This window comes from Anser brachyrhynchus (genome assembly GCF_964034855.1).
Source record: "Anser brachyrhynchus genome assembly, chromosome: 1".
Taxonomy (NCBI): domain Eukaryota; kingdom Metazoa; phylum Chordata; class Aves; order Anseriformes; family Anatidae; genus Anser; species Anser brachyrhynchus.
In genome coordinates, this window is record NC_137694.1 from 26,648,671 (window position 1) to 26,672,815 (window position 24,145).

Sequence of the window (24,145 nt, forward strand, 5' to 3'; positions counted from 1 at the left end):
CTTTCTTTCCACCTGTGTTAAAATGAAGTCTCATTCAGAATTCCCCTGCTCAAGGTAAATTTCTTGAATTGTCACCTGTAAGTTTTAGACATTCCCAAAATGTTATGCTACTGTCAGAATGATGTCACTCAAGGTAGAACCTCAACGATAGCAGTTTTCTCTTTATATGTAAAAGATACATTAAAATCTTGCCATTTTGTCTTTTAGTATGATGTGAGGTTTGCAGTAGATTTCAGTTTATGTTTCAAATATTAAAATGTTACTCATAAACATTCAAATAACATTTTCTGAGATGTCAGTAATGTTGACACACAACACCATTTTGATAGTTTTTCCCTTTTTGTCCACTTGTGCCTTTCTAAGCAGATTACAGCCAGTTTTCAACATTCCAGTCATGTGAATCACATCACTAGCTTATAGTAATATGCAGCACTGTTGAATTTATGCTCATAAATCAACAATTCCAATACTTTTTATTTAATAGCTATGCTCCTTGTGCATAGCCAACTAGAGCTTCTCTTCTGTTGTTGTTCACTGGAGATTCCATTTTGTTCTCAACAGTTTGATTTTTATCTCCTTTTCACCTTCCCTTTTGATGTCAGTTTAACATCCTCAGAAACAGCCAACATGGCTTCTAGAATATCAATTCTCTTTCTACTGAATTTCGCTTGGACAGTGGAGTGCCATCTTCTAGAGAAAATAACCCTTTCTTCACAAAATCCCAGTTAAGGTTCAACAGAGTGTTCTGTGTTGCTTGCAGGTCTCCAAGAACAAAGGTCCCTGAAGTGGTAATCAGTGCAGCATTTGAATTATGTTGAATTCATATGAATTATGGCTTGATGAGTCCTAAATGAGGGTGATGGCAGAAATGCCTTAAGTTAGCAGTGGGGTGACATTTTAAAAGATTGTGAGGAGATGATGATTTCTGAGGTATCCGGGGGTTCAACATTTCCTTCTTGCTTTAAATTCAGGCACAGGTATGTATATATATAAATTTTATTTTTTATTTTTGAAAAGAATGAACAAAAATATCATTTTGCATTTTTGTTGTTGTTGCACGAAAATGGTTAGTAGCAAGGAGGTAATGCCTCAATACACTGTATGATTTAGGTACATAGCAGTTTGCTTCCCTGCCAACATACAGCCAAGGCATACATTTTCTATCACAGCAGTTGCGTGCTAATGGAGGGAATGAGCAGTGTTCAGCACAGCAGCTGCATCCTGTGAGTTGTGGACATCCCACCTCTGTGTGCCAGGTCTCTAATCATAGGAGAGGAACACATTTAAAGCTCAGCTGTAAGGCCTGCTCCTAGGCTTGGCCTTTCTTTCTGCTACTCAACACAAGAAAACTGGAGCAGCAGAAAAAGAGTAAATTACCTCTAGTTTGCCAGAGAAAAGCAACTCCTTTGCCCTACTGTAGTGATAAAATTATCTGTAAAAACCACTGGCAATTTCTCCTGCTAGCAAGGCTCTGGCTTGGCCACGCATTAAGATGTTCTATTCCACATAGTACAGGCATAGCAATGATAGTGCACTATGGGAGCAGTCACAATGTCATGCTGTCCCTCTCTGAATTCGCGTGTTATGTGTGCAGATGTTATACTACTGAAGGTGTAAAGCCAGTTCTGAGAGAAAAGATGTCGGTAGCACAAACAGAAACCAGAGAATAAGTGACACCTTGTCCAGTGATGCAGCACTAACAATAAAGAAAAAAAACACTTCCTAATAGAGAGTTGGTCCCAAGTCCGAAGCCATTCTTCATGCAGAAAAATCTCAAAGACTTTAGGGCCCCACTGCCATCACTGACGCAGCAATGATTGCTACACTGCATGAGAATCTACTCTCAGTAGCAGCTAGTAATATTCAATATGGATTTTAGTGCTCTCATGCCACCAGTATGTCTTGTTGCTGTCATTAGGGGAAAGAGTTAAGAAATACAAACATCCAGTAGAGGCTCATACAATTACAAAAATCAATAATATTTTCAAAATGTTGAGATGATTAATTTAGTGGCATAAAGAAATCTAGATCATTCCTCCTTCAGAAGCACGCCTGTCATCTTTTCGACCACAACAGTAGGTCAAACTACTTCCAACACTTCGACGATGTGCTGGATATTAGTTGTCTGGGGGCGGACTTTTAGTTGAAGTGTTGCTGGTCCATCTATCCTATTAATTTTTGTTGGATGAGATCTGAGTCTTCCACCCCCTTCTCTCTCAGAAATCATTTCTAAATTTATCTTCAGATGAGGAAAGAGAGAACAGTTTTCAAGCCTGAGATGGTAAGCTGTGACTAATCTAATATGCATTGTTATTTTGATAAATGTACACTCAGTAATTGATAAAATATCAGTTAAACCAGAGTTTATGATCTCAGCAGAGCAAGAGATAAATGATGCATCCTTTGCTACATTACTGCTGTGATGCAGATGGAGTTAAAGAATATAAAACTTACATGGTATGTCGTGTGAATGCTTTGTACCAGCTCAGACAGAAAAACACTTAGGTAACTGTGATGGCGAGCAGATGATTACAACACAAGTTAAACAACAGGGAAATATTGGCCATGATAATGGTGGACAGGATTCAATAAAAGATACTCTCAAACCAGTTAAAAAGCTAAAAATCATTTTGGAGTGGAGTAAATATGATGATATCCATATGAAACAAGTGACTTTTCAATGAGATTCTCAACGGCAAAGCACCACATACTCTTAGAACTTTATATAAATAATTAGTAATGTATGGTACTTTGCTCTCAATAAAGTAAGCAGTGGCAATATATTATGAAACCAACTAAATGGTATTAGAGTTCTGGGAACTGAATAAAATAAGAAGGTTTAGGCTCTGTCATCAATGGAGTTTCTCTGCTTCAGCAGTGAAAGGGATGTGAGCACTCACCACAGCTATAGAAAGTGAAAAACTTGAGTAGGAGGAAAGCTGTATGACTTTTAAGGAAAAAAAAAAAAAAAAAAAACAAAAAAAAAACCTAAAAAACTCCTAAACCCAGGGTGCGTCTATTTGACTGGAGAGTTTCTGTGCACTGTAATGGATCCTGTACAATGAATTCTGCACTGTTCAGCCTACATTTGTATCACGGTTGTTTATTCCTCTTGTTGCTCATTGGTTCCCCTTCCAGCTATGCAGCTATGTATAGGGGAAAGTTCATGTATGTTTTTACATATATCCTCAAATGCAGCATTCTTAGAAGAACATTTTTGCTGACTTTGATCAAGGGAAGTCATCAGTCTCTTTCTCCTGGTCATGGTGCCAAAGGAATTGGAAATAAACCTGAAAGTGAGGTGTCCCTATTAGACAAGGAGACCAGCAAGGCTCCTTGGAATTACTTGTGTTATATGTGGAAGTTATATGAGGCTGTAGAATAACCAGGTCCCAAGTTTGGCTTGTCACGGATTTGTTTCTTCTAGAGAACGGTTCATTTAGATTTGGCCTATAGCTAGGCAGGTGGGTTCTCATTGAGGGGGAAAAGAGCTGAGGCAAGGCTTTGAGGAACATCTCCTGGAGGAAGGCGTATGTTCTTGGGGGGCAGACATGCAGATAGCCTATGGGGTAGTGGGCTTAACATGATGGCCTGAAACTTCCTCTGGAGGGGTTAAAGCAGGCTTTGACTTAGGTACTGGTCTGGAAAGGCAAAAGGCAGCCCCAAGCCAGGATGAGCTCTAGGGCTGCCGCAGGGATGCTTTCTTTAACCTGGCCTCAAAGCACTAGGCCTGCACGAAGGTCCACCTCACAGAGGCTCTGAAGCCACTCCGGCTCGAAAACATGTCTGTAAACAAGGGCTGGTGACAGCCATGTGTGTCCCCCCCTCCACAGGGGAGGCGGTGGGAGAGGTGCTCTTTCCTGTCAGGCCCCCCAGAAAGAGAGAGGTGCCCTTCCCCGAAAGACTTCTGCTGGATCTAACCGGCCAGGTGAGCCAAGCCCACCGCACCGGATCTTCTCTTTCTTTCCCCCCTCTACCCTCTCTTTCCACTCTCCTCCTCCCAAGCCACGGCGGAGGCAGGGAAGGGAAGGAGGCGAGAGGTGCCTGCGCGGGGCCCGGGCCGCGCCGTGCCAGGGGCACTCCCCTCAGCCACCATCGCGGGCGGGCAGCCCGCCGCGGGGTCCCGCTCCCCCCTCCTCCGCCCGATGGCGGGGGGCGGAGGGGAGGAGGGGAAAGCGGAGCTCCCGCTGGCCCAGCGCCGGGATTCGCTCGCCCGGGGCGGCTCGGAGCGGCGGCGGAGGGGTTAAGCTCCCCGCTGCCGGTGGGCTCGGTGCCGGCGGGGAGGGGGTTAAGCGCCTTGGCGGCGGCGGCGGCGGCTGCCACAAGGCTCCGCGCCGCGCTCCGCGCCGGAGCCGTTCCAGCGGGAAGATGGCGACGGAGGGAGCGAGCGGCGAGCCGGGCTCCGGCGCCCGGGACGACTCGGCGGCTACGGCGGCGGTAACGGGCTCGGCTGGGCCGCGGGGGGTTAGAGCCGGCTCGGCCGGCCGAGGGGGTGCTGCGGGGATGGGACGAAGCGGCGCTCGGAGACCTGCCTCCCCCGCTCCGTCCCTCCGCCCTCCTTCTCCCCCCCGGGGCGGGACGGGGCTCGGCTGCGGCCGAGGGGCGAGAAGAAGGGAGAGGCGCTGGGGGTCCCCCCGTCCTCCTTTCCCCACCCGAGGGGCTCCCCCCATTGTTCCTTCCCCGCTGTCTGAGAGCGGGGCTGGGCAGGGCAGGGCGCCGGGGTCCCCCCGGGGTCCCCCCGCTGCCTTCCCGCCGCTCCCCGAGCGGGCTGAGGCGGTGACAGCGCCCGGGGCCGGGAGAAACGTCGATCCTATAACCCTCCCCGGGCTGCCGAGCCCGCAGGAGCCTTTTTTTCTCCTTCCCTTCCCTTCTAGCGCCCCCCCCACGGCAGCCGGGCAGAGCCCCCCGGGGGTGCGGGACGCCCCGGTGCCAGCCGGTGGCGGGGCGCGGGGGCTGCCCGCTCCGCTCCTTTCAGCGCGGGGCTGAGCCCCACACGGTGCCCCCAGCTCCCTGGGGCTCCTCACCCCCCTGCGAAGCCCTCCTTGGGTTGTGGGGGGGCTGCCGGGGGGCTCAGCTCCTGGGCATCGCCCGGCAGAGCCCGGGGTGAGCCCCCCGGCAGCGCCCAGCCCTGCAACCGAGCGCCGGGTCGGGGGCAATACAGCCGAGGAGCTGCGAGGTTTAGGCTGGGTCTTTTCTGAAAGCAACAACCCCAGAAGGCAGGATGGCGCTAGTTTCTGGGAAACTGAGGGTACTACTAGTGTGTGTGTGCCTATATACCCCTATATACCCCTATATACCCCTATATACCCCTATATACCCCTATATACCCCTATATACCCCTATATACCCCTATATACCCCTATATACCCCTATATACCCCTATATACCCCTATATACCCCTATATACCCCTATATACCCCTATATACCCCTATATACCCCTATATACCCCTATATACCCCTATATACCCCTATATACCCCTATATACCCCTATATACCCCTATATACCCCTATATACCCCTATATACCCCTATATAGATACATATTCTTTTCTTCCAAGTAGGCACAAATTCTTATCTGAAGCCATGTTCCGGCTCTCCAGTTAATTTCACTTGCACATTTTAACTCCTGCGCTGTCACAGAAATTGAGTTTTACTTTAAAAAAATAAAAAGGTAAACCTTACGAAGTGAATCACATCGCTGTCTTTTAAAACAATGACATGGCTTTGATATAAAAGAATATTGAGGTGATGATTCATAAAAGCAAAATATCAAATACTTTCAAGTCCTAGTTCTGAGTAAAAATTATACTAAATTCTTTAGTGTTTCATGTTCTTACTACCTTCAGAATTCAAAAAAGTAGCTTAATCAAGTACTGCTTTAATATTGTCCTGTTAGGCAATGCAGTATGAGCTGCTCATGCAATCTGATGTTCTCATTGTCATGAAGGAGTGACAGCTCTACACTGCACGCTTTTTCCCCTTACTATTAGAAATGTTAAATTGTCGATTTCATTTTATCCTTGGTATAGGGAAGTAAAAAGAACACTTACGGGCAATGAAAAGATTCCTAAAAAATATTTATACAGTACTCCAGTGTTCCTTTTGAAGGGTTACTGTGAGTAGCTTATTTTCTGTCTTCAAATTCAAGATATAAAATTATGAATTGGATCATCTTGCTTACATTTAGGATGACAATAAACATCTAGGTGGCTGTCTTGTAAGTCATGCTAAACTCAAGTTATAGTGAAATACTGTTTTCTGTACAGTTTTAGATTTAGTTCTCAGAATCCTGATTGCACAAATGGTGCAATGGAAAACTGTAGGAATAGCATTTGTAATAGTAATGCACTAATGTGCAATTTTTATGGTATAATCAGGAACTGTACACTGCAGGACAATACAGTAGGGTATCTTCATGCTGTAACTCTTGTATCTTGGTACACTGTCAGGTACACCATCAGTAACATCACTGGGGGAAAAGAAAGACTTGGTTTTTACTGTTTTTAGAAGCACTGTAGAAAAGGACAGAATGTGTCACCCAGCTTTCCCCCCCCCCAACCCACCCAAGAGAAAGTGATAGAAAAGCCTAGGCTGTTCTGTAGTGTTACATTTAGGAGCAAAGCTGAGAGTCTTGTCCTTCTGAGTTCCCTTGGATGGAGCACAGCTCTTGGTAAGCCCACCAAGTGGGCTTCCTTTCTCGCAAAATATTGGTATTTTTATTGTGATAAGGATGACAAAAATGGGATGGAAATGGTTTGGTCCTTTTTCATACCTGTACAGCTTGATTGGCTGAGCCAGTGAAATTGTGGTGGTGCAATTTGGACTAGAATTCAGGGAAAATATGCATGTGTTTTAAAACATCTTTGAATAACTTCCATCTGCATAATATCTACCAGTAATAATTATATAAGAGCAAGAAATAATTCAATTTGACCGTCTGTTTGTTGAAACATTGAACACCAGCCTGCTGTGCATGGAGGGCTGTCTTGTCACACATTATTGCTTCAGTGCAGGTTTAACAAACAGCATGAAAAGCCTCTTATAAATCAGAGAATTTGTTAAAGTTATTCAGTAAAATCTCTGGTTTTGATTTTGCTTGACCAGTGATCAAAAGCACAAACGGTATTTTTCTCCAGAAGGCAGTAGTGTCTGCTGGCTGTAAGGCTGTATGTATAGAGCACATTGGTGGAATGATATCTTGACTTCTCTAAAATGAGTAGGGATCTTTCTGTTGCCTTCATCAGTTAAAAGTTCATTGAGAATGATGTTTACATACTTGAAAAAATCATTCGGGGTCAGTCTGGGTTGCTGTGGATCAAGTAACAGCATAAGAAGTTGCACTACAGAAAAAAATTGTCAATATTAAGTGGATTAAAAATTGATGACTAAACAAAATAAATGGAGAGAAGTTCCATGACACTTTATGGTGACATGTTAGGAGGATTTTATACTTAGCTTGGTGTATTCAATATCTATCGATCTGCAAGAACGTTTGTAGTAGAATTGCCATTGTGGGCAGTGTAGCGACATGCTAAACGATGGTTTGATCAGGTCAGTTATACTGGCTGATGTAGATAAGTTGGAAAGATTCTTAGCTGAAAAATACTGCATGTAGCAGAAAATGAGACCATAACCCTTGAAAAGCAAAGACTGAGTCTCTTAGTAGGGACTGCACCCTGGAAAATTATTTCTTCCAAAAGGATTTTGATTAACTACCACGATCCTCATCTGACTACAGTGCAGTGGCAATGTTCAGAGAAGTTATTTTCCTCTGGTCAGATGCACAGTGCTGTTGGGGTGTTCCAACAGGTAGGTGAGATGCAGACACAGCACGGTCTGTTTCAGTCCTGCTACTGCTTTGCATCTCTCCTGTAACGAGTGGCTGGTAACGATCCATCCATCGTGCAGTGGTAAAGTTCAAGCCTTGCTCCACAACCTCTTTTCTGCTCTGCCTCCCACTAGCCCTGCCTACATCCTGCCTTTTCTGTGCTGCTCAGCTCCACGGCTGGCAGCACGGCCTCTCTTCCCTTGTTGCAGGGGTCTGGGGGAATGGAAAAAGAAAGCCAGTGAATGTCGTCCACTTTGTAAATGCTCCTTTCTTTTCCAAACATGGGCCTGTCACGTTGCCTCTTGCTAAAGGAGAAGTGCAGAGGGGCAGTGCTGTGAGCCAGGTAGCGGTGTGGAGGGGCAAATCTGTGGGATTTAATACATCCTGCTTTTTTTCCCAGCTGCTTGGATGTTTGTGCAAGCGTAGGGAAGAGAGGCGTTGCTTTGGTCTCAGAGGTGGTATAGCAAGACAGAATGAGATGGAAATGAAGAAGCAGAAAAAGTAAAGAAAGAGCTCATTTTCGGAAGACAACAGCTGGAGGTCTGCCTCTGCACCCACTCCTCCCCAGAAAGGGAGCTGTAGATTTACAAGACCAGTGTCATCCTTGAATATGTAAACAGGAAGGAGTCAAGTAGGCTTAGGGAGGAGGCACTGCCTGTGTGGTGTGTGAATTATAGGTTTCCTGGGCATTGGGGTTTGGTTCTAACATAGCACAGGGAAAGGTGTGAAATTCTGAAAGGTTTAAAAATAGTTCTAAAGATAACTTGAAGAATGTGAACCTGTACCTGGATCAAATCATGCTATTTGCCTTAGAAATGGCCTTCAAGTACGTGACTTTCTGAACAGGAATTCCCTGTTAAGTTTAGTACCAGTTTAAGCATGGTCATCGAAGGACTGTTGTAAGCCTAGATTGATAAAAAAGACTTAGGCATCTCTTTCAGATGATTCGATTTCAGTGCAAGTTAGGTATCTAAGTACCTTTGTGGCTGTTCATAGATTGAAACATGTTTTAACAGCTATGAGAATATTTGGGTATGTGTAAAGGTCAGTGTCTTACTAATTTTGGAGGGGCTGTGGGCTGTTTGTTTTTTTTTTTCTGTTGTTTGTTTTGTTTGTTTCTAAAATACAGTTCTCAGTTCTGAGGTATATTTATGGTTAATGCTGGAGCTGTTAAAAGTTTTGCAGTTAGCCCAAGCCAAAAAAAATCCACAGCAGCTAAACAAAACCTCCCCCATGCCTTTTAAAGAAAGCCTTTGAAAAAAAAAAACAGAAAGCAAGGGAGCTGTGCTTGGAGAAGAGAGGAGCAGTATAAGCTGGTAACTTTGTGTGCTGAACAGTCCAATAAGTCAATGAACTAATGGATGGGCGTAATTAAATGCATTTAAAGTACCCTCAAGGTCCCTGAGGTGTGACTGTATGACATTTTGTCTAAGTCCTGGATGTTAAAGTTGGGTGATATTCTTTTCAGGAAGAAACTTGGTCTGAGTTTAGGAGCAAGTTCCACAGTATTGCTTTTCCTTGAAAGATATTTCTCTGCCTTCATATTATTTTTTTGTTGTTTTTGTTGCCAAGATCATTCCTATAGGTCTCATCTTACTTCTTAAGTTCATTTTGGATGGGGTGGGAAGCGGACATGTATTCTTCCATCAGATAATTTCTGGAGAAGCATGGCATCACTCTTACTCTGGTTTCAGCCTAAAGAACAGGCCTTCCACAGCCAAGTCAATAAATCGTGCTTTCTCTTAAGTATCTGTGAATGCTGTATGGATTTTGTAACTACTTCTTTCACATTTTCTGTTTGCAGAGTTTTCTTTGCTACAAGAGGGTTAGGATTCATTTGAGCGCATCGCCGTGTTTGCATTGAGCTAGATCTTGAAACTTCCATTTATAGTTGGTGGAAAGAATTAAGTGGTTACAAGGAATGATCTGTTTTGGAAAAATATCTGTGAAATTTCTCTGGTTTTAAGTGAAGTGGCTTGACGGATGACTCTTGGAGGTATTGGTGGGATTCAAGGCACTTAAATTTAAATGTTTACATGTATGCACAGTGTTAATTATCCTATTACAGCGAGTGGAAATCCGACCGATACTGCCAGTGGAGCCTTGAGCAAATAGTTCTGGTGGCTGGTAAGCTGAACAGCTTTCTTGGCTGTTTTGACTGGGCTGATCGGTTTTCTGTTGGCAATAACGGGAAATTCATCACCTCACTCACATACTGACACCTGCCTTTCGGTGTCTCAAACCTGTCTCAGGGGCTTCCTTAAGTGATCCACATGCATGCTCTGGGTATCCCAGCTGACTTTCTACCAGCCCAGATGGTGTGGGTGATTCTTCTAAGTTCTGTATCATATCTACCTGCCTCCAAAAGAATCTCTCTGATCCCCAAGATACCTAAAATTGCACCAGATACTTACGTGTAGGTAACAAAGTAGAATCAGTTGAAATGTGCTTATACTTGGTCAGGTGAGTTCTACCTGGTGGACATTAGGGTTGTTGGCAAATTTGTCATCAAATGTGTGAATCAGGGTTGTGTTTCCCTGGTACAAGTATTTCGTGGGTCTGACAGCTGTGAGGCCGTCACGATATTAAAAGTTTGCTTTGTACGACCTGATAAGTAATAGGAAATCCTTTTATTTTTAGAAGCTCGTCTTGGAAGTCTGCTTTGTGAATCCTCAGGAGGATTCTTGTGTGTATTTAATGGAACACCACATAAAATATGTAACAAATGTGGATATGTACCTTTTCCCTCCCTTCTGAAAGGACTCCCTATGTGTTTTCCTATACACCATTTTTTCTTCTTGTCTTTTTAACTTTTCTTCCCCTCCTGTCGTTCCACCTCAGCCCTTAATCATGCTTCACAGTTTTCTTTCCCAAGTCCTGGGCTACTACCCATCTCCATCTCTAAAAAGGCCACCCAGCTGCTTTCTGAGCAGGAAGGAGATTGTTTTCTCTGGTCATCTGTGATTAATCCACAGCTTCTGTGCTTTTCGCCCTGGTTCTGCTTAGGGAAGGTACAAAGCTGTGTCTTTCCTGCTGCCCCTATTCACACTTGTGCTGAAGGCAGCACAGTTTGGAGCAGCTGCACTGGTAGCACAAGGAATGACACCTTTAGCTCCTGAAATTGCCAATGGTATCAGCTGGGCCAGGTCAGTAAAACCAAGATATTGGTACTGCCAATCCCTCACGAGAAACGTTGTTGTTCTTGGGGCATGGTGGGGATAAATCTAACATTAAAGACTTTTTTTTTTTTTTATCTCTGGTTTAAATAGCTTTGTATGTGGGAAGGAGTCCCTTCTGTTCTTGTCTCTTGGTGCTCTTCCCATTCCATCCCTTTCTGAGTTTTCCTCTCCAGTTCAATCCCTGTGTCCTAACTCAGCCTTCTCTTGTTTGGAGGTTATGCTTATGTCATCTTCTTGGCTCATAGTAGAGCTCAGTTTATCTTTAGATGGTGCAGGTTAGCATTTTCCCTATACTCTTTTGTGATGAGTACACGGGTATTTGAGTTTTAGCTAATTAGCAGTTTTCTCTGTTGTCAGTGTGCTTGCTGCCAGGCAACACAAACCCCTTACAAAGTTGGTCTGAAAAAATAACACGAAGTTTTAGAGACATAGAGAACTGAAAAGGACACAGTGTTTTTCAGATATTTTATCCTTATAAATCAAATAAACCAGACATTTTAAAATCTGGAAGAAGGAAAGAAAAAAAAAAACGGCTATGTTCTGGTTGTGTATGCCAAATTTCACCCTGGGGCAACATATTCATGTATCTCTGTTGTAAAACAAATATAGTGGATGGCTTGGTTATATAGTTGTTAAATTGTTGGTTAAATTGTTACAGCTTGGCACTCTACCAGAGGTATTGTAGCTAAACCCCAGATGACACATAAGCCATGAGCTACTAATGGAGTCTTTCTTTTCTGGAGATGTAAGTGTTACTGCTCCTCTGGAAGATGTTAGGAAGATTACTTTCCTAGGCCTAAACAACAGTTTTCTCTGTAATACGGGCCAAAAATGTTCCATCTGGATGAGAGAACTTCACGCAAGCCTGCCATGACTGACACCTTGGTCCCCAGAAGGTGGCAGGGAAGTGTTTAAGAGGAAGATTAGTTTTATTTCATCATATGCCAAAAGTATGTTTAATAAATCAGAAAGCATCCAACAAAAGTGGCTGATGGCAGACTCGCAGCAAAGTTGGTGGTTCTTCACACAAGCTATGCAATGAGCTGCAGGAAGGCTGTGGATTCGAAAATTACATAAAGATTCAAAAAGCAAAGGGGCAGATTCACAAAATCTATGTCCTTCAAGGGACTACTATGTGCAAAATAATAATTTATGGCTCAGAAGGTGAAAACTGCTGGAGGCTGGAAGAGTATTTCTGGGAAGTATCATTATGTGCTTGTCCTGCTCTGGTGCTGATTTCAAGTCATCCACTATTGGCTGCTTCTGGAGACAGGACGCGAGGCTAAGTGGGCTTTTAGTCTGACGTGCTAGAGCTGTTCATGTATAAAGTGGCTTTGCTAGTTCTTATTTTTCAAGTCAAGTTTTCAAAATGAAAAAAAATATAAAAATTAAGCTGTGTACGTCATTGGTATGACTTTCTCTTAAAATTTTTTGTCTATTTATATCTAACTTTAAATTAACAGAGAGCACTTTTGAATGGGGCAGCCCTGAGGGATGAGAGGCTGGAGAGCAGCCTCGTGGAAAGGGGTCTGGGGGTTCTGGTTGCCAGCAGGCTGAGCATGAGCCAGCAGTGTGCCCTGGCAGCCGGGAGGGCCAACCGCACCCTGGGGTGCATCAGGCCCAGCGCTGCCAGCCAGGCGAGGGAAGGGATTGTCCTGCTCTGCTCTGCGCTGGGCGGCCTCACCTCGAGTACTGTGTGCAGTTCTGGGCACCTCAATATAAGAAGGACATAAAACAATCAGAGAGTGTCCAAAGGAGGGCCACAAAGATGGTGAAGGGTCCAGAGGGGAAGACATATGAGGATTTACTGAGGTCCCTGGGTTTGCTCAGCCCAGAGCAGAGCAGGCTGAGGGGAGGCCTCATGGCGGCCTGCAGCTCCCTCACGAGGGGAGCAGAGGGGCAGGCGCTGAGCTCTGCTCTCTGGGGACAGCGACAGGACCCGAGGGAACGGCATGGAGCTGGGACAGGGGAGGGTCAGGCTGGGGGTTAGGGAAAGGTTCTGCACCCAGAGGGTGGCTGGGCACTGGGACAGCCTCCCTAGGGCAGTGGTCACAGCACCGAGCCTGCCAGAATTGAAGAAGTGTTTGGACAGTGCTCTTAGACGTAGCGTCTGATTTTTGGGTGGTCCTGTGTGGAGCTGGGAGTTGGACTCGATGATCCTTGTGGATTCCTTCCAGCTCAGGATATTCTATGGTTCTACGATTTTATGAATTGCTCATTGTTGCTGTCTTTTCACATGCTCTAGTTTGTGGTATGTACTTGAGTAAGATTTACTTTAATTACTTGATCAGATGGTTAGTTTAAAAAGCTCATCTTGCATCACATATGTTGAATTATGCCTCTGGTTTGTAAAGAATGTAAAGGTCTTTTCGTTTATGTCTTGTGGAAGACTGTAGGAAAGAAATGTTTCACCTGTGATGTACAGTCGGTCTTCTGACAAAGAGCTGCCCTGGGCTTTACCTCCTGACAAGCAGAATTTACTGACTCAGAGAAAAGAGTAGGGTCATGTTTCTTGCACTGTGCTTTTGTGGATGCCCCTCTTAACTTTGGCTGTGCCTATCAGAAGTCTTGGGTGCCTTTTATTTTTTTGTCAGAGGAGGCAGGTATTTTTTTGAAAGGGAAACCACTGAATGGAGACTTAAGGCTTTTTTACATTGCTTTCTGTGTGGTTTGGAAAAAGTACTTGATGTCTCTGCATCAGCTTTCCATCTGAAAAACAGAGATGGTTTTTCATGTATTAAAGGAAGTTATATGAATAGATCCATTGTTGTCCTTCAGCCTTTAGATATTATGAAGTAGTCCATACAAGAAGGAGGGTGGATAAGTGGGTCTTGCTATCTGACAAATTTAGTGGTTAGAATTGCAGAGAGTGAAATCTGCTGCAGCCTATGAGGCAAAATCTAGTCAAATTTCATGAGGAGCTGCATGCTTTCAGTAACTGCACTTCATGCACATCCATTGATTGCTGGGCCATGTGGAGCACTGTGAGAGGCTGCTGCAGCATATGTTGGGAAAAAGCCTTCAGAGAAAGAAACTGGTTGTTTTTCTTAAACATGGGCATGAAGGATCTTTTGTATCAGCAGAATAGCTGAGCCAGGCAGCAAAATTGGAGGATAATTGTTGGTGGAGGATAATTGCTGGTCAGTCTAGAAATATTGGTTGGAGTGGATGGCTCTGTCCCAGAAAAAGTTATATTTGATAGAAATCATCGGTCTTCTCTTGATCCATGTGGTTCAAGTAGATGAAGAAGCTTAGCCCACTGTACGTTGAATATGAACAGCTAATGTTCTGGCACACAGTTCTCACTAGCCATTTGTGCACCTGTGTTTTAACTGCAAAGTAAAAAAAGGGAACCTGGAGTAAATCTAATATAGTTAGGGCTTTGGGGTACTTTTGATCCATCCCTCTAACCAGAGGGAAAGACGACTGTTTTCTCTCTTCTTGCCTTGAGAAAGAGGAAATGGTACCTTAATTTTTATTGGATTTTCCTGAGAGGAAGCTAAGCTCCTGGGTAGCTGAACTTTTACATTTGACTTCTTCCTCCAGGGAGAGTAGACTCTATACCCAGATAGGCAGTTAGCTAATTTGGCAGCTGATTACTTCAGACTGAAGATAGATGAGTGTCCTCATCTCGGGGCTTCACTAGAAGACACGTCTGTGTCATAGCAAGGACTGTAGTATTTCCCTCGCAGTGAACAGCATATGGGAGATCACAATGGTCAGCTGAATCTAACACATGAACTAGATGCTGTTTTTTTTTCTCCCTTAAAATGATCTCCTTCTAATTTCACTGTTTCCTTCTGTTAGCATTGTGGAGTTTGGTGAACAAAACCAATTCGTATTCATCTTATCCCCTACCTTTGTAATTTGTATCAAGAGCAGATCACTCAGAGATTGCGTGGGGGGATACAAATCTTGAAGATTTCCACCCTTGTGGTCTTTCCTCATACAATAGTTACTCCTCCTCTCGTAATCCTTTTACCTGTCCAATTCCTTTCCTGTGGGTGAGAACTTCATGCAGTAAAGGATCCCCTCTACCCACCTGTCTGTTGACAGCCTTTCAGGACCCTAGCAGTGTGAGGCAGGAACTTCATTTTACAGGAGCCATGCTGACTTTCCAAGCAGACAGTGTTTACACGTGCTCAGTGATCTTATAAACTCATTCTATTGCCTTTTCAGAAGTGGAAGTCAGGCTTATAGGAAGCTTGATAACTGCAGAGTGAGGAGATAATTGTTGCTATAAACTGTTGTTTGTCAGTGCCTCTTAAACCTGAACTATATCCTCCAGTCAAAAAAAGGGGACTGTGAATTAAGTGTACAGATAAGATTTCACGTCTTTTCTCAAGCTGTGCTTCGAAACTTCACATACAGTCCTGTAATTTGGTTCTGTCATCTTCTCTTGCCTTCATTCTTGATGTGTTATTTCAGGTCTGCTGAAATGTTTCTGTCACTGTAAGGCTGTATATAGGAACAAAGTTAATTTTTTTATCATTTCACCCTTATCAATTATGAGACTTTCAAGGGTCAGTTTCTTGCAACAGTATAGGATTTGAAGCAATGCCATGCTGGTGGGCTTTTAAGTTCTTCACCTTAAATGAAAAGAAACAGACTATTTATTTTGACTTTGTGTGCTACAAAGAAAGCCACCTCAACTTTGACAGTCACGGATGTTTGAGTAACCCATAATTAGGATGCTGATATGTCTTCATTTCATATCTACAGTAACCATTACAAACATTTAATTAGTGTGTTCATTAGTGTTTTGTTTGTTACAGAAAAAAGAGTTTGATGTGGATAACTTGAGCAAGCCAGAATTGCGGATGCTTTTGAGTATAATGGAAGGAGAACTAGAAGCACGAGACCTTGTAATTGAAGCTTTGCGGGTAAGTTACAGGGTTGTTGTGGTTTATATATATATATATATATATTTTACATTCTCTTTTGCCAATTCTTTTGTACTGAGCATAGAATGTTATTAGTGGAAGAATAAATTATGATTTCTAAGCTTTAGGTTGACTAAATCTCAGTAATCACAAAGCATGTTCTTGTTTAATTGTTGTCATTCAGTAATTCTGTATAATTTTGGTGTAAAATACCAATAAAGTTTCAGTGAAAGAAGTGCAGAAATGTGAAAATGACTTCCTCTATAAACTCTTTTATGCTGTAGAATCTGTTATTTGTGAAACGAAGGAATGACTTCAACAGAGAATTCAGTCCATTCTTTGTTTGTTCTGATGTTCTATATATTTGTACATCCAATCATTCTGTGAGACAGGAGGAGTGACAAAGTTGGATGGTTATGTCCAATTAAGAAAAAGCTTTTTTTTTTTTTGGTTAAAAAAAGGGAAATTACAGGATATGTATTCTAGCAGCACTCACAGGTGCTTGATTAGGTGTTTTTTTGTGTGTGCTAGGCACATGTGAAGGTTGGTTTCTGCTTTGAGAGGATGCAGTCTGAAAGTCAGCTTAGAAAGCTGACTGGAAATGTACAAACAACTGTATTTTAATAATAAGATGATACATTTTTTGACTGTAACAAATTTAAATTTTATTCTGTTACCGATCAATTTAAGCAGAGCTGCCAAACAGAGTGCAGGTTTAGGGGGAAAACAGTCTTACATGGATTGAAAATACTTATAGCTTCACAGTTGGATAGAAGCAAATTATGCCCTTTAAGGTCTCTTAAAGGAAAAGCTGAATGTAATAAAATATATTAATACTAAATATTAGTAGTATATGCAATGATAACCAGGTAACGTGGGAACGTTTTCCATTTGTAATGTCACAGTAACAATTGCAAATGCATTTTTATTCAATTTTAATTTGTTTTGTGGTGGCTTCACATCGTGATGCAAATGGACCTTTAAAGTAGCTGTCACTGATGCACCTGCATTAATAACTAAAGACTTTATAAGTATAAAACTCTATTATAAAATACAATTTTCACTTTGTACTGACAATAAGGTGCTGGAAGCAATATGATTCTGGGGGATTACTGCACTTTGAATTCATTGGTGTTGGGCCTTCATGTGTGTGCATACATTGAAATGTATTGCCTTTTCATCAAGCTGCTTTACAATTTCACATCTCAGTTGTCCAGATGAGAACCTTTTCTTTTCTGTGACTGCCAGTTAAGATTTTGTAAAAGAGGGAACAACGTGTACACCTCCATTCAGAATGGTTGTTTTTTTTTTGTTGGTTGGTTGGTTGGATTTGGCTGCAGGAATGCAAATATAATATTCAGACAATTTTCTTTACTACATGTTCATGGCCAAGCTACTACACTGCACACCAAATAATGGATGTATTGAGATTCAATAAAATAAATAAAAAAATAAAAAACCAAACAAACACATTTAATGAGAGTAAATGCTAAAAATGTGGAGTGCAGTCTCCGGAGAGAAAAAGTCTACATTGGATTCCCATGTACCTGCTGAAATGGGCAGTATATTAGTATGTACATGGTAGTTCTTGATAGCTAATACAGATCAATATTAAAAATTGCTCCATTTCACATATGGTATATAAATGTTGAAAAACGGTGGTGTTTCTTTTCTTTTATTCTCCTGCATCTCAATTTCCACTTCCCGTGTGTCATACTAAAATCCTCTAAACAAAATCCATATGGAACTCAGTCTTCCAGGCAATGTGCCTGGTTAACTGTACCAGTACTGGGAAACTTGGAAGTTGTACCTGCTGAAGATCTGTAGCATGATATCTTGGAATATGATACTTTGGGATCCTCTGGCTTCTTGAGAATCAGTTACCACAAGTCAGCAATACTAGTGGATAGAGCCTCTAAGGGACCCTCCAAAAAAGCTGCTAGATAGTCAGATATAGTTCCTTTTTTTTTTTCTTCTAATTTTTAAAATAGAATAACGAGATAATGCCATTGGAATTGTGTTGAATTTAGTACTGACTTTGGTTCATTTTGACAAATGGGCATACATTGTGTATCCTTAAAGCCATAAGGAAATGCAAATGACTTTCTGTTATTTCAGAAGCTGATAAAGCTCTATTTTAAAATTAGTAATGTTTGGGGGTGGGTCTTTTTCTGTGGTTTTCTGTGTGTGTTTTGTTGTCTGTTTTCTTTTTGTTTTTATTCTACTAATACTGCAAGGCTTTTGTTTGAAAGACTAATTTCTTGGATAGGTCAGAACTTGTTAATTTCAAGCCATATAGTAGACAATGTAAATTGTCTTTTACTCGTAGGTGATTTTCCTGTCAGTTTTTAGTTTCTGTGATGTATACATTTATTACGCTATTTCATATGTTATTGATCTTTTTGTAAGACTAAAGAACTGGGTCTTTTAATCTCCTCTTAGAAAGTAACTTCATCTTTGTGGTTGTCATATCAGATTTTTTCTCTATAATCGCTAAAGCTTAAATACATTGTTCTTAAATATATGTGCCCTTATCCATACACATTTTGCAGGGTTTCACTGAGCATTTGTAAAATTCGTGCAATCAATAGTGTTTGTTTATACATCTATTGGAAATGTCTGTCCTGGAAGATTCGGACACTGGAAAGAACTGGTTTTGACAGATCACAAAAGAACTAGTAACACTGAATATAATTAAAGACTGACTCAGGTGGTACTACTCATAACCTGCCTCTAGCATTAAGATGAATCCATTTTAACAGGACCTGCTTGAGGCATCTGTTAGTCTGTCCTTTCCCCATTGTATGTGTTCTTACGCTGACCTCTTGTTTCCTGCTTCACTAATTTTGTGTGAAGCCATATCATGTGTTTTACTGAAAATCTGAGACAGATCTAATGCACTTTCTCTGTCTACAAGGCCAAGTATGTTTAAAATAGATAAGTTTCAAAAAACACCTTCAACATCCATAGGTGGAATTTCTTGTCAAGCTGACTCTTACAGGAGCACAGTGCCAAATGGTTTCTCTTGGTATACGCATCATATCATCACAATCAACACCTTATCCACTGTATTCCCTGGTGGAAAGGAACAGAGGTTTCTTTCAGAGTTAAGGGGTAAGATCTAAGGAGCAGAAAAAATCTTCTTGGATAAGATATGGGTTGGAATTTGTGCCTTGCTGTTTTTTCTTATTGATGCGTTTATAGTTTATATGTGTTAGGGAGCTATCGCTTAAACCACTTAAAATCTTGCTTTAAGTGATTTTTTTTGGCTTATTTTGGAAATTTCCTTTTCATGATTGCAGGTTAATTCATATTATGTTGTAAAAGTGTAATTTGCTTGTGTGGGTTCTGCTGGATTAAGCAGAAAACATTACTGACTTTGTTTTTTGTGGACTGAGCCACAGTCATGTATGGAGAAAACTCTACTACTGAATAGCTCCTAGAAACCTAAAATAATAATCTTTGGAATGTGTTCTGTTTTCATAACTTCTGTTTTTTCTTGGTTTCTCTTGTTTTAATGAAAATAGCTGTAAAATTATGCATGATTTGAGGAGTCAGTGAAATAAATTAAACTCCAAAATGATATCGTGTATCTGTTAGTGCTGCTGTAATATTGCTTTTTGAAAGGGAGGAAATGCCCTTGGATTTCAGGATTGTGCTGTCTTCAAATGCTTCTTTTTTAACTGTTCATTTGCACATACTCATTGTATCACAAAAGAAATTCATATTTTATGAGTTTCAGTTTAATTTCCTATTGGTATTAGTAGGCGTCAGAGAAGATGGCTACTAACTCCTCATTTAACACTTATGTTTAGGATGTTGCATAGACTTTTTTTCCAGAAATTTTCAAAAAGGTCTAATCAGTGGAAAATTAAAAATTAAAAGTGAGAAAGGGCAATAGTTTGGGATCATGGGAAGAAATCTTATTAAATTAACTACTCATCCCACTGGGAAAAAAAAAAAGGAAATTCAGTAAAGTTAATATTATTGGTGTAATAGATTTTATTAAGGCACTTGAATTTTTGCCACATGATTAATTAGAGAGAACCAAACCCAAGGTGTCATATATAATAATTAAGTCCTTTTATGGCATCTTTGTGCATAATATCTTGTTTAATGTTGAGCTTCCATTGTGTTTTATATAAAGTTTTGATATTTGAAGTCTGTTTTGAAATGAAAATCAAACTTCAAATCCAAACTGCATTCATAAGAAATAGGCAAATGACATCTGTATATGTCTGCTTTTACAATACATTGTTGTTTTTTTATAATATACATAACTGCAGATACATAATGACACATAGCATTCCTATTTCTAAAAAAAGGGCTGTTGTTTCAGTTGGTGAAGCAGGAAGCATTATCTAACTGGGTCAGTGTCTCCTATTATTGCTGTAATAAAGTAGACTGGTGTTTTGATATAAAGAAAAGCTATGGGGTTTCTTTGTTTGTTTGTTGTTTTTGCCCTTAACATGTATAGTATAGTTGTTGTTAGCATAGTATATTCTGACTTTTACAATACAAAAGCCTTGGTATTTTGCTCAATCAATCTCTATTAGAACCCTATTTCTTTTCTGGGGAACGTTTTTGGGGAACTCTGGAAGCTGGAAGTCAAAAATTCAGACTTAAAAACAGTTATAGTTACTATCATCTAGCACAATTTAGGTTGCTGTAGAAGGTCAGTGCTGTGAGGACCAGCATCCTTGGAACAACAGACCTTTGTGACACTCAGGTCAAATTTCCAGATTTATTCTCCAAGTGAACAGTTAATTTTCTGTGTAGGGCAACATCAGGATTCACCTCAAGGGAGGTGATCTTTCTATAAATCTTTCTAATTAGCTCTCTGGCTTTGTAATAACTACTACACTGATAGTTCTTTTTGAATCTGTAATTTCTTTATTTTAATAGGTCCGTGGTGAGGTTTGCACCGCGATTAATGGTTTAAAAGATAATCTGATCTTATTTTTAAAGTTATTTTGTTAATAAGAAATAGCATAGTCTAATTGCCATTGTAAATGCATATAGTTAAAAAAAAAAAAAAGAGGAAAACTTGACTGTAGCTGCTTCCTCCATCTTTGTCAATTATCCAAATAAATGGTCTGCTTTAACAAGGGGATAATAGGGATAATATATTCCTAATGTGGAGGTGGTAAAGTGGTCACATACGGCGTGGCACTGGCCACACACAGCTGTGACCTCAAATACAGCATTAATTTGTGTGGTTGGTTTTGTGTTTGTGTTGTTTTGTTTTTTTTTTTTTTCCTCCAGCCATAATATGGTTACTGCATCTTCCTGCTTTCCAGAGGAGATTTTTAAAGTGCACTGACCTTCGTATGACGAAGTGCTCATGTTAGCTGTCGAAATGGACTTAGAAAGTCCGGATGCTGTTTTTGATGGTGACTCTCATGAAGTTAAATCAGTAGTAGTTTGTTTGTTTTTTTTTAATTTTAAAACCCATCATAGTTGAGATTTTTACCTAATGTTATTCTTGTAATTGTTTTATTTGGATATGTAAAATTCAGTAGGTAGTGCATGGTAAAGTGAAAAATGTTTATCTTGCTTCTAAGGTGTGTGCTAATTAGTGTGACAAAAAATGCAAATACTAGATACTCTGGGGGAAAAATCCCTGTTGAAATTCAAAAAAAATTGACTATAAAGTTTGTCAACACCAACAACAGATATATTTTTGTTTAATCAAAGGTGACTACAGTATCAGTGACATTGGTTTGGGGCGGTGTCTTTTCTCCAAGCTTAAGTGAGCACCGAATGAACAGGTGCTATGTATGTGACGGCAGGATCAGGAGGGCAGTATGAGAATAGCAAGGTGAATTTGGTTGTAGGTGTTTCGTCAGTATTATAAAGCCCTATTGTGTTTTCTTCTTTTCTTTCATGTGTGGAGTTCAGACAATACCAAAAAACCTTAGTGTATCATATTTTGTTTGTGATGACAGTATACTAACAACTTTTGGGTTTGGTAGGTAATCTAGATTGATAGTAGAAAATTTGATACTTATAATTATGCTTAGTATGGAGACTTTCATGCATGGTTCTGCATTTCAGTAACGAATGAGCTATTCCTTGAAGGGGTGGAGGTGCACCTCAGGTAAGTAATAAGCAAAAGTTTTGGAAAGGGAGCTGCAGAAACTTGCAAACTGTGTTTACATAATTTGATCTGTCTGCTTCCTGGTAAATTCTGTCCAGTACAAGAACTTCCTTCAATTGGCCAAGGCAGACTTTTGCCTATTACAGGTTGAGGTTTTAATCAAGATTTTTTTTTATTTTTTTTTTTTTAGCTAGAGATTTTGCATCCTTTTTATGTTAATTACCTTCTGCATGTTGTGATGGGGTGGTACTGCTTTTTGTCTATGCTCTGTAAATTAAATGTTAAAATAGAATTGTCACTTGCATTTGAATAAAGTTTTGATCATGGACTACTGTGCAAAATCAAAGAGTTGTACTATAAGACAACACTTCTAGAATGAACTTTGGAGTTAGAGGAGAAGAAATCTGGGAGCTCTAAGAAAAGGGGGAGTGAAACCATATAGAGTTTGGTTGTTCACAAATAGGCTGATAGGGAGGAAAAATTACATTTATATTAAGTGTGATCTGCCAAGGGAAACTATGCCACATATACATTTTGAAGAATCTTACTTGCACTGATTGTGATAAGTTGTTGCAAATTTAAAATTCAAAGGTGAACTTCCACGTGAATCCCACTCTTCTGTACCAAAGAATGGAGCTGGGAGCACACAGGAGGCAGCCTCAGAGGTTTCTGGCAGCCAGTAAGACAGACTGTTTTGTAGCAGGTGTCTTTGAAAAATGGTGATTAGCTAGAAGGAGGAGCAGATGATTTTAAATTGTGTGTAACAGAAGGTTATTGTTGTAGACAGTATGATGGTAATCGTTGGCCTTGGTGGCAAAAGTGAACTGTAGAATAATTAGGTAATGCCTTGCTTGTATTGTCATTTTTGCGTGTTTGAATTTCTTTTCAAAAATTTAATTTTTACTGAATATTTAGGATGCAGTGATCTGTAGTTTGTGTCCTTACTCATCGGATTGTTACTTTTAATAAGCAAGCATAATTAAAGTTTCAGTATTTCAAGCTATTTCAGATTTCTTGATTGTAAGAAAACTATGAAGTATGAATAAATCTCAGGTTAATAGATGAGATGGTTTTCAGTGCTTAGTTTTGAATGTTTTCTTTATCTGTTATTTATTTAAAGAGGCCAGAGGAAGTGCCCGCTTCCCAGAGGAGGGCCACGAAGACGATCAAGGTGCTGGAGCACCTCTCCTATGAAGACAGGCTGAGGGAGTTGGGGTTGTTCAGCCTGGAGAAGAGAAAGCTCTGGGGAGACCTTAGAGCAGCCTTCCGGTGCCTAAAGGGGGCTTGCAGGAAAGCTGGGGAGGGACTCTTTGTCAGGGGGTGTAGTGACAGGGCAAGGCGTAATGGCTTTATACTGAAAGAGGGAAGATTTAGATTAGATACTAGGAAGAAATTCTTTACTGTCAGAGTTGTGAGGCCCTGGCACAAGTTTCCCAGAGAAGTTGTGGGTGCCCCATCCTAGAGGTGCTCAAGGCCAGGCTGGATGGGGCTTTGGGCAACCTGGTCTAGAGGGAGGTGTCCCTGCCCATGGCAGGAGGGTGGAACTGGGTGGTCTTTAAGGTCCCCTCCAATCCAAACCATTCTGGGATTCTATGAAACAATGCAGTGTGTTCTTTGTTCACCTAATTTAAAAAGTGTTGTTATACACAGCCTAAAAGATGTTCAAATCTCCCAAATCATGGGTTATGTCTTGTATCTTTTGTAATTTATACTATGCAAGATAAACTTTTTTTAATATAAATTTAAGTTTTGATACTCTGCTGTATTGCTAAATATTTCAAGAAAGTAGCTATCAATTAAGTAGTTATCTATTAAATAGTAGTTAATAGTAGTAAAAAGTAGTAATCTATTAAATATCTATGTGAGCCTCATTTTTTAAGAATTGCATGACTGGGTACAGTGCTAGAAAATAGCTTTTGTTTGTCTCATTTAAAGAAAATAATCAATATGCTTTGGACAGCGAATCCTAACACTGTAGTTCAGGAAATGTGTAAAATGTTCGAGATTTTACATTTTTATAAAATGTGTTTGTTTGTTTTTAAATCAAAGGACAGCCTTATACCTTATTCTTGATATTGCCAGAGTCTGTGTTTCAATAGTTTGAAAATACTGTTTCCAGTATTTGTAGGTTGGCTTTAAATATTAATATCCTAG

At 40.8% G+C, this 24,145-nt stretch overlaps 1 protein-coding gene across 2 annotated transcripts in view; it reads left to right on the top strand.

Moving 5' to 3' along the window:
* The first annotated feature begins 3,418 nt into the window (after nt 1–3,418).
* Nucleotides 3,419–24,145, top strand: part of CTTNBP2 (cortactin binding protein 2) — an 89,616-nt gene continuing 68,889 nt past the window's right edge. Inside the window, exons 1-2 of one of the 2 annotated variants that reach the window (XM_080579294.1) lie at nt 3,419–3,928; nt 15,784–15,891. In XM_080579294.1, coding sequence (XP_080435420.1) covers nt 3,812–3,928; nt 15,784–15,891 — 225 coding nt within the window. In that variant the 5' untranslated portion in view covers nt 3,419–3,811. Of the gene's footprint in view, nt 3,929–3,998; nt 4,438–15,783; nt 15,892–24,145 lie in introns of those variants that run through there. The other variant, XM_080579295.1, reaches the window with a different exon arrangement.